This window comes from Octopus sinensis, linkage group LG4 (assembly GCF_006345805.1).
Source record: "Octopus sinensis linkage group LG4, ASM634580v1, whole genome shotgun sequence".
Lineage (NCBI taxonomy): Eukaryota > Metazoa > Mollusca > Cephalopoda > Octopoda > Octopodidae > Octopus > Octopus sinensis.
Genome location: NC_043000.1, coordinates 35,580,364 through 35,591,186, shown reverse-complemented (window position 1 = coordinate 35,591,186; position 10,823 = coordinate 35,580,364). Strand labels below are relative to the sequence as shown.

The 10,823-nt window shown below is 35.9% G+C and overlaps 1 protein-coding gene across 1 annotated transcript; it reads left to right on the top strand.

The window, feature by feature from the left end:
* The first annotated feature begins 677 nt into the window (after positions 1 to 677).
* Positions 678 to 10,652, top strand: LOC115210977 (protein RD3-like). The gene is made up of 4 exons (XM_029779809.2): positions 678 to 823; positions 2,746 to 2,878; positions 7,580 to 7,834; positions 9,534 to 10,652. The coding sequence occupies exons 2-4, from the start codon at positions 2,747 to 2,749 to the stop codon at positions 9,777 to 9,779; spliced, it is 633 nt and encodes a 210-aa protein (XP_029635669.1). The 5' UTR covers positions 678 to 823; position 2,746; the 3' UTR covers positions 9,780 to 10,652.
* The last annotated feature ends 171 nt before the right edge of the window (positions 10,653 to 10,823 follow it).

Sequence of the window (10,823 nt, the reverse complement as noted above, 5' to 3'; positions counted from 1 at the left end):
GGCGCAAGCACACACACACAGATAATCCTTTCTACTATAGGCACAAGGCCTGAAATCTTGCGAAGGGGAATAGTCGATTACATTGACCCTCATTACTCAACTGGTACTTAATTTATCGACCCCGAAACGATGGAAGGTAAAGTCGACCTCGGGCGGAACACACACAAAGATAATGTTGAAAAATAGAGTAGGGTTTTTTATATTTTCAAATATTTGCTATTTGACACAATTTTCCGTAAATATAAATAAACTATAACAAAAATAAAAATATATTTATAAATAGTCTTGAGTGCCACTTTCTTCATTGGTAACATTTTTCTAGAATATTCAGAAGCTTTTCAGGTCTCTCTCACACCTGAATTTAATATCTCTGTTACCAACATCCATTATAGGAGTCAACGAGTCTCTCTACAGAGTCATCTTGCTAGAAACAACAGCTAAACCTTCCATAAAGGACACACTACCGTCTTAAAATAACGAAGGACACATTAGGTAATGTAATCTGAGATACACATGAAAGGACGGTATCTTTGATCATGGTATTCTCGATCACGACGAACCTAGGGCTAAACAATAATTGCAATTACTCGTTATATTTGAAAGATAGAGAAACGATGTATCATGGGTAGGATAACCCGGGTTTTACTTTGTAATTAAAAAGAAATTTATTAAAGCAGTCGTCACTGAGGAAAGGGTTGTTATATTCCTGTTTAGAAGTCTGCATCTGCTACTAATTGGATTTAGTTTCGTATTTACTAATTGTCAACAGATGCGTTGTTTAACAACATTGTTGAGAGATAACAGGGTCGCTGGTATATGACCGGTAAGCAACCTCGAAATCATCTTTTCTTTTATGTTTTTCAACGATGACCATTATTCTAATACCATTGACATCATATATATATATATATATATATATATATATATATATATATATATATATATATATATATATATATACATCACACACACTGTCACACTTGATTTATTGTTTTGTTGCATTTACTATTATTATTATTACAACAATATTTAAATCTATGAAGTGAATTTATTTCATGTATCATTTACATAACAGCATATTTCGATGTAGTTAATATTTTGTTTCTTGCCTTTATACGATGAATACAACAATGTTTTTAAAACAATAATTGTCATTTCTTGTTTCAAATTTCGACTACAGATCTTAATATCTTAAAAAATTGACTCATGTTTTTGATTTCTTACCTTAAATAATCAACCCATTTCCCCCTCTGTCCTGAAATTAAAATAATTTACTATCTTCCTTTTCCTAAAATTATCAGCATTTTTTCAGTTCTAGGCCCCAAAATTTATTTTGGAAAACAAAAAGTCTTGACATTTAAAATTATTTATCCTTATCGAAAATGACTTCCTCCTTATTACGATTAAGGAAAATTCGTTTTAAATAGATAAAAAAATAACAGTTTTAAATATTGTTGTGTATGTTCATTTTCGTCTTCTTTTCCGCAAAAATAATTCTGATATTAAGAAGCATTAATCCATTCATTGCATAAAAAAAAAATGATGTTTGTATACTGTTTACACGAATTTTACTCATTTATAAAATATCAACAGTTTTCTTAATTCTTCTCTAAGAATGTTTTTCTGTTTTTTTTTTTTAATCTTTGCTAGGAAATATCAAAGTTGTGCATTAAAGATTATATATTTAATAATATATATTCATTTATGGGTAAATTAAAACGTCCGAGGCTTTTTTTTCTCAGTGAAACTCGCGCGGGTGTTCTTCCCAAAATTTACTCATTTATGTTTGTATTATTATGTAAATATGTATTCGATCAACAGCCGCACTCTGTGTGTCCATAGGGTCTGTAATGTCTATTTCTTTACTACCCACAAGGGGCTAAACAAAGAAGGACAGACAGGCGGATTAAGTCGATTACATCGACCCCAGTGCGTAACTAGTACTTATTTAATCGACCCCGAAAGGATGAAAGGCAAAGTCGACCTCGGCAGAATTTGAACCCAGAACGTAACGGCAGACGAAATACCTATTTCTTTATTACCCACAAGGGGCTAAACATAGAGGGGACAAACAAGGACAGACATAGGTATTAAGTCGATTACACCGACTAGTAACTAGTACTTAATTTATCGACTCCGAAATGATGAAAGGCAAAGTCGACCTCGGCGGAATTTGAACTCACAACGTTGCGACAGACGAAATACAGCTAAGCATTTCGTCCGGCGTGCTAACGATTCAGCCAGCTCGCCGCCTTTCGGGTCTGTAATGTCGTTGTCCTGTTAATGTTATTCTGATGTTTCATGCTTGTACGTAGTCAATAGTACTCAAAACAGGGGTCGACAAACTTCTTGTATATCATGAAATCGTCGATAACATATCGACCACATAGACACCTTCAGGGGTCAATAGCGATCACTTTGCCTACCCCTTACTTAGAGTGATTATCACCAGTTGGATGTTAGTAAAAATTTCATGATGGCGAATAACGTTGGAAAACCCCGATGCTCCTTTATAATAGCCATTTGAAGGTTTGTATTTACTGTTATGAACACAACTGGTGACGACATCCAACATCGTTAAGAAGTGAAGAACAAATATTTTACTAATACGGTTTAACTGAAAACTGCTCATAGATAACCCTCGAAATGGTTCACCCTAAATTCGTTGTGTTATGTGGCATTAAGAGAATGATAAAACCGAAAGAGGTGTCTTAATTTTATTTATTTATTCTTTTCTTTTTTCAGAATGTCTATGTCAGGGATTCGATCATGGCTCAAGTCTTGGATACCTGGGGATTCTACAAGGGGCCCACTTGAAAAAGACTGGCAGTTAGTTGTTACAGATTCCCTAATTTTGGAGTTGGAAACCCAACTAAGGGTGAGTACGCTCACATTCTGCTCAACCACCTTTATTTTCTTTGATTAAAACTGTCCATTTTAAAATGTTCACAACTATATTAAAACCTTCCACCATGTAAGACCCTATTAAATTTTATTCCAAGAATAACGAGAAGTTAATTAGCATGCTAAATCTCTCCAATTTCTTGATTCATCATTACCATCATCAACAACAATAATTAACATCTGTTTTCCATGCTGGCATGGGTTGGACAGTTTGACAGGATATGGTAAGCTACAGGGCTGGACTAAGCCCCAAGTGTCAGCTTTAGCATGTTTTCTGTGGTTGGGTGTTCTTTGTAATGCCAACCACTTTATATTGTATGCTGAGTACTTTTTTTTTGTGCCGCTGGCAGTAAGGAGGCTGCCATGTATATTGCAAGACAGGAAAAGTACAAGAAATAGGAAAGGAGAAAAGCTTGCTTGGCTGTGTGGGTGGGTGTGAGGGGAGATGACTTTATTCTACTTGGTGATGGGTTTAACCCTTTAGCATTCAGATTATTCTGTCAAATGTAAAGCTTATGTATTCACACCATGAAAATTAATCTTGCATCATTTCATAGCTTTGAGATTTCAGTGATGTGATTGTTTATTTTTAAAATGACAATAAGGTAGCTATGAATGACCATATCTGACTAGTTTGAACATAAAATAGGTAGAATATTTCGGCCAGATATGACCGGTTTAAACACTAAAGGGTTAAAGTATGATAGAGGGACAAGCACAGGTGTCTTGCTGTAGAGAAAAATACCTGGCTACCTTGCATATTTATTAATTAATAAAGTAATTAATTGAAACACCTGTATTATTTCTTTAGAAATATTTTTGAGAAATGGTTGCAATATCTCTTTCTCTCTTTTATGACAAACTGATTCTTGAAACTGTGAATTTCCTCTCAGTTTAGATGCCTGGTGGCAGGTTCTTGGGTAAATCAGGCAAACCAGACCATTGTCTTACCTGAGCATAATTCTGTGTCGGTAAAGGTTTATGAACTCCAGCATCATGTACCAAGCAGTAACTTTCGTATTCATTTGGTTTTAGTGGTCAGGCAGAAACTGATGATTAAAGACAAAAAAAAAAAATGCCTATATATGTGAAGAATTTTGAACTTAAGGTTATATTCTTATTTTGATCCTGCAAGTGCCGCATAGAAAGCACTTGTGCTGGCATCATGTAAAGAAAAGAATACCCATGCTGGTGCCATGTTAAAAGCACCCAATGCACACCCTGTAAGGTGATTGGCTTTGGGAAGGACATCCAGAAATAGAAACTATGCCAAAACAGACAATTGAATCCTGATGCAGCTCTCTGGCTGGCCAGCTCCTTTAAAAACCATCTAACCCATGCCAGCATGGAAAACGGACGTTAAATGATGATGATGATGATGATACTACTAGATTTAAAATGTTAGCAAATTATATCTATTTAACAATACCTGATGTAAATGTTAGTTGATTGGTTGGTTTCTCTAGTCATATTTTACATCGTATAGAAAGAGTAAAAGAGAGATAGAGAGAGGGTTAACATAAGAGGTGCAGGACAAGCACACATACTAGGCTTGTTGGCAGGTAATGAATAAAGGAATGCTAAACACACAGAGTGAGAGAGAAGGAATAACTGAGACAGTGGAAAAGGAAATGGAGTAAATGACAAGAGTATTTGTGAGGGAGGTTCAATAAATGAGAAACTTTTTTTATGTAATTTTATTTTTAAGGTAGTCTATATTATTACACATATATACATATATGGAATGCAGGTGCTAAATAATGATGATATATATAAATAAAAAAAAGCATGATAAACACAAGATGCAGTTTATATAGTTTGTTCCCCTACATGTGTTTCACCATTGTGGTTAGTTGCATCCTCTGCAGTGGGTGTTTGAAGTGCAATTGGATGCTGAACCATAACAGTTCTTCAGGGAACAATTTTATTATTGTATTACGTTTACACAAATCAACTCATCATTGACTGCATTAGCAGTCATAATTCCAACTAATTATACACACAATAAATACTATGTATGTACATGGCACCTGTGCCGGTGGCATATGTAAAAAGATTCGAGCGAGGTCATGCCAGTACCGCCTGACTGGCTCCGTGCCGTTGGCACATAAAAAGCACCCACTACACTCTCAGAGTGGTTGGCGTTAGGAAGGGCATCCAGCTGTAGAAACTCTGCCATATCAAGATTGGAGCCTGGTGCAGCCATCTGGTTCGCCAGCACTCAGTCATTCGTCCAACCCATGCTAGCATGGAAGGCAGACGTTAAACGATGATGATGATGATGATGATGTGTGTGGCTGATGCTGGTGTCACATAACTGGCTCCCATGCCAGTGGCACGTAAAAAGCACCTTTTGAACATTGGGTCACATGGAGACAAAGTGGCTGATGCCAGTGGCACGTAAAAAGCACCCATTACGCTCTCAGAGTGGTTGGTGTTAGGAAGGGCATCCAGCTGTAGAAACCTTGCCAAAACAGATTGGAGTTTCGTGCAGCCTTCCAGCATGCCAGCCCTGGTCAAACAGTCCAATCCATGCCAGCATGGACAATGGGTATTAAAATGATGATGATGATGTGTATAGTGAAAAGGTTCAGTAAAAATTTTTTTCTATGAAGTGAATTGTTGTAAACAATATAAAACAAAGCAAAATCCACAAAACTTTGATGCTGGATAATATATATCATCAACATCATCATCGTTTAACGTTCGCTTTCCATGCTAGCATGGGTTGGACGATTTTGACTGAGGGCTGGTGAACCAGATGGCTGCACCAGGCTCCAATCTTGATTTGGCAGAGTTTCTACAGCTGGATGCCCTTCCTAATGCCAACCACTCCGAGAGTGTAGTGGGTGCTTTATATATATATATATTATATATATATATTATATATATATATACATCCATGCTAGCATGGAAAGTGGACGTTAAGTGATGATGATATATATATATATATATATATATATATATATATATATATATATATATATATTTATTCATACATACATATATATATACATACACACACACACACACCACACACACACACACATATATATATATAGAGAGAGAGAGATAATTATCATCATCATTGTTTAACGTCCGCCTTCCATGCTAGCATGGGTTGGATGGTTTGACAGGAGCTGACCAGGCAGAAGACAGCTCCAGACTTCTGTGTCTGGTTTTTATGGTTGGATGCCCTTCTTAACACCAACCACTCTGCTGAGTGGACTGATTGCTTTTTATGTGGCACCAGCGTGCAGGCAAGGTCAGTTTTTGGCATGATTTTTACAGCTGGATGCCCTTCCAAATGCCACCCACTTTACAGTGTGGACTGGATGCTTTGAGAGGGCTGGGGAGAATTGGAGGAGGTGATCTTGAGTCAGATGGTGAAAGATTAGAGTGTGACAGAGAGACAGAAACAGGTATTTTGCTGTCAAGGTGGTTGCCTTGCTGGAGAGAGAGAGAGGGTGATCAAAAAAGAGGACAAATATTTAGATAGTTGACTGGTTTCACTTGTGCTAATCATGACTAGGAAGATAGTGGTAATATTACAAGTTGATTATTTACATTTTTTACATTGGATGGATATGTGTCCTCATCTTGTTTGTTGTTATAAGCCCTGAAATCCACTCTATATTTGCCCACGGGCATATAGCTTAATGGTTAAGAGTGTGGGCTACTAACTCCAAGATTCTGAGTTCAATTCCAGGCAGTGCCTTGAATAAATAATAATAATAATAATAATAACATCAGCAAAAAAATACCTTAGGAATGAAAACCCAGGGTTGGGTTCAAAATTCTACCAGGACACCTGATGAAGGCTGGAGAGTAAATCAGCCGAAACATTGTGGTAACAACAGACAAGATGAGGACACATATCCATCCAATGTAAACAATATACAGAATTTCTCATCTCAAAAGTATAGAACAGTATGTTACAAGTTTATTCTATCACAAGATGTTTATATTCCATGTTAGTTGGAGGATGGATATTTTGTATATATATATATATATTAGCACATAAAAAAAACACCATCCGAGTGTGGCCGTCTGCCAGCCTCGTCTGGCACCTGTGTCGGTGGCACATAAAATCACTCACTACACTCTCGGAGTGGTTGGCGTTAGGAAGGGCATCCAGCTGTAGAAACACTGCCAGATCTGACTGGCCTGGTGCAGCCTTCGGGCTTGCCAGACCCCAGTTGAACCGTCCAACCCATGCTAGCATGGAAAGCGGACGTTAAACGATGATGATGATGATGATAATTACTTATTATATTATATTTATCATTCATTTTATACTTTTTGAAATAAAATAGATAAATAAACATAAAAATTTATATATATATATATATATATATATATATATATTATATATATATATATATATATAATATTATATTATATTATATTATATTATATTAATTATATATTATTTGTTATTTATGTATTGGTTTATGTCTATCACTGTTTGAGTTGCCTAATAGTGGTTTTATCTCTAATCCATATTTTATATATTTATGCTGTGAAATTTGATTTAATACTAAATTGAATTTTTCCCTGTAAGTTTGGAGTTATACTCCCTAATATTATTATTATTATTATTATTTTATATATATATATATATATATTTGTGTGTATTTGTATATGTAATGAATATTTGTGCTTATATTAACAGGATTTGGAACAACATTACTGGGAAATGGAGCAGGAAGAACGCAGACAACAAACAGGAGTTGATTACAGCTGGCTTGTTAGTAATGAAAGTCGTACATACCAGATACCTCATGTCGAACGTATGCAACTTGTTAGTTTGTGCCAATTGGTTAAACCTGAAGAATGCAGTTGTATAATAAAGTCATTCCGCAATTGTCTGCTCCAAGAACCTCCACTTACTGAAGTCACAGCCTTATTCAAACTTTGCATTACACAGGTAAGACCCATGTATATGGTTGTGTGGTTAAAAAGCTTGCTTTGCTATCTTATGGTTTTAGGTTCAATCACACTATGAATCACCCTTGGGCACGGAAACCATATAAAAACCTACCACACCCCCACACAAAGAAGTCAAGGGAATTGCTGTCAGGTGAGTCGGGAGGTCAAATGGCAGGTGCTGTGTGATCAAAGAAATTCTCCGACAGCCAGGCCTAGGTCTTCCGGCTGGTGTAGCGGAGCACAGAGTCTTGCTTCCACACATACAACCTCCCTGCTTGATCCAAGGCTCCACCACCACACTTAGAACATGGAAGTAGCCATTAGTGTTCAGCCTGAGGCCCTGAGGGAAGAAGTTGGGTGGCATGACATCACCTTCACTGCTGATGACACTGAAGACCATGATTGTTGTTGGAAATTTCGTCTGTATGACTCTGTGCATGTCCTTTGGTGAGGCAGCGAGCCACCTTTTGTTCTGGGAGTTGATCTTCTGGTCTTGGCAGAAATTCTTCTCGTCAGAGAAGAACCACAGCATGTTTGGCTCCAGTGGGTGTTTCAACTTGTTGATCATCTTCTTGATGTGCCTGAGTTGCTTTCCCTGCATCACTTGGTGCAGAAATTGTCCCTTCGTCATCTTCTTTGAAAAGTAATGAATATCTTCATGCACCACCAACCTCTTGGCTTTTCATCCACACCTTCCTCTCATCCAGTGGCATGCATTGACTTGCTGGGATCGTTGTTGATGATCTCTTGAATTTCAGTGATGAAATTTGGCATACTGATAGCATCAGGCATCAGTCATGGGTTTTCTTCTCTGCTGTCACCTCATAACCAAATTCTGAACCTTCCAGCTCTTTTCTGACCTTTCCCATTATCCTTCTATTGACATTCAGGAAGTTTAAAATCTTGTTTGTCCTTCTGGTGTAGATTTCAAGGACTCCATGCCTCTCCCACAAATTAGAGGGTCCAAAATTTTCTGTAGTCAATTATTCTGCAAAAAATAAAGGAAAAACAGTCATTGTATTTATGAAGAAAATGACTGACAATGAATATGTGTTGATCACTCCTGGTTCTAGGATACAAACTTTGTTTTAAAGTGATTTTAATTCAAATTTCCCATCAAAATTTCATGTTAATTTATGTTCCAAATATCAGCTTAATAAGGACAAACTTATTCTAATAAATTCCTCATTATTTTCAAAATTAATTGACACATGGGCTGTGTATTTCAACAGAAATTTGGTAAAGAAAGGGTTAACGAAAGCAAACTCTCCAACTGGCAGGTCTGATCTTGAAATTATATCAAAGAAATAATATGTATTACGGAGATGTACTTGCATAGCAAGTGACTCGATCTGAGGTTGTGTGCTGAAACAAAAACAATTGCAGCATGGGAGGTGTTTATAAGCCATTTAAGAACACACAAAAAACTGTTAGATTCACTTCAACATTTAAATTTGCAGCAGAGATGTTAGTGAACAGGGCGTGGTTTCAAAGTGATGATAATTTTTTGACACAAATCAAAAAATTAAATTTCAATATTGAAGTGAATCTAACGGTTTTTTGTGTGTTCTTAAATGGTTTATAAACATCTCCCATGCTGCAAATAATATTAATTAGCTTATTAAAGTTTAAAATAAATACTGTCCAAAAGAACCTGTATGTTTCCAGTTTATAATTTTTATTTATTTCTTTGTTAGATTCTTGAAGAACGCCCCAAAGAAGAAACATTCACAGAATGGGTAAGCACGCGGACGGCTAACTTGATAAATAACATGAAACAACTTCGTCCAAGTCCCCAAGTCTCCCCTATCAATGATGACATAGACATTGAAAAGCAGCAGGAATCCTACCCCCTCACCTCATTTGATTCTATGCTTTATTATAAAAACGGAAGCCAGAATATTTATGATTTCACCTACAATAAGCAGTCACAGTTTATATGAGTCTACTGTACATATGGCTTCATCATTTCTTGTTGTCCTTTAAGTTTGGTGCCATTATCATGTTGAAGCAAGCTGCTATTTTTAAACATTTCCTCGGTGTTGGAACTGCTCTCTCCATGGCAGTGCGTTTAAACCTTTAGCATTGGAATTACTCTGTGAAATGTAATGCTTATTTATTCACATTGTTTTGAATTAATCATGCATTATCTCATAGCTTCAAGGTGTTGATGATGTTATTGTTTATTTTTAGAATGACATTGTAGGGTAGGTTTGAGAGGCAGGATCTGGATAGTTTAAATGTTAATGGGTTTAACATTGGTTACTCCTATTTCAGACAAATATGGTGTCACTAAATATCTTTTTGCATGTTAACATATCTTAAAATACATCATATATATATATAAGTAATAATAATGTTAGTCAGAAGAAATGAAGGGACTGTTCTTCAGTTTATTTATATGCAGGCACAGAAAGTCTTCATATTTTCCAAGAAATGAAATAAAACAGAATATTTATGTTATTAAATTTAAGAATTTTTCATCTAGTGCTTGAGAATGCTTGTGCAGTAGAGACACAATTCTTTCAATTCTTCTGACCAACCTTTATTATTATCACCAATATTCTGCATAATACCAAAGATGTTTTATTCTTTCCTCCTCTACATATATTATGTAGATGGGGTTAAAATCTAAGCCGTGTCCTCTTGGAGCACATTTGCTTATTCCAGTATTCCAAATCCTTATTTAGATGTTATATTTGTGTGAAGTATGCACTAGAGTTGAAAAGACTGCAAAATATTTTCTGCCGAGTAATAATATCAAAACAGGAGTTTGGAAAATTTGAACGTGTTTCATTTTCAAATTAATTGGAGTTGCAAAATTGCACATGTAGGAGAAACATGTAGAAATTCTTCAGACAGAGAATCAAATAATACTAATATTATTTGGTTCTCTCCTACATGCACAATTTTGTAACTTCAGTTACTGTATTTGATGGCCTATAAGATGCACCTTTTTTTTAAACCCCAAAATGGCTTAAAATATC

Excerpts from the sequence above, each read along its gene's own strand:
- LOC115210977 (XM_029779809.2), top strand. The coding sequence starts at position 2,747 with ATGTCTATGTCAGGGATTCGATCATGGCTCAAGTCTTGGATACCTGGG. Across the intron at positions 2,879-7,579 it reads AGTTGGAAACCCAACTAAGG|GATTTGGAACAACATTACTG; the intron begins GTGAGTACGCTC and ends TTATATTAACAG. Across the intron at positions 7,835-9,533 it reads TCAAACTTTGCATTACACAG|ATTCTTGAAGAACGCCCCAA; the intron begins GTAAGACCCATG and ends TTTCTTTGTTAG.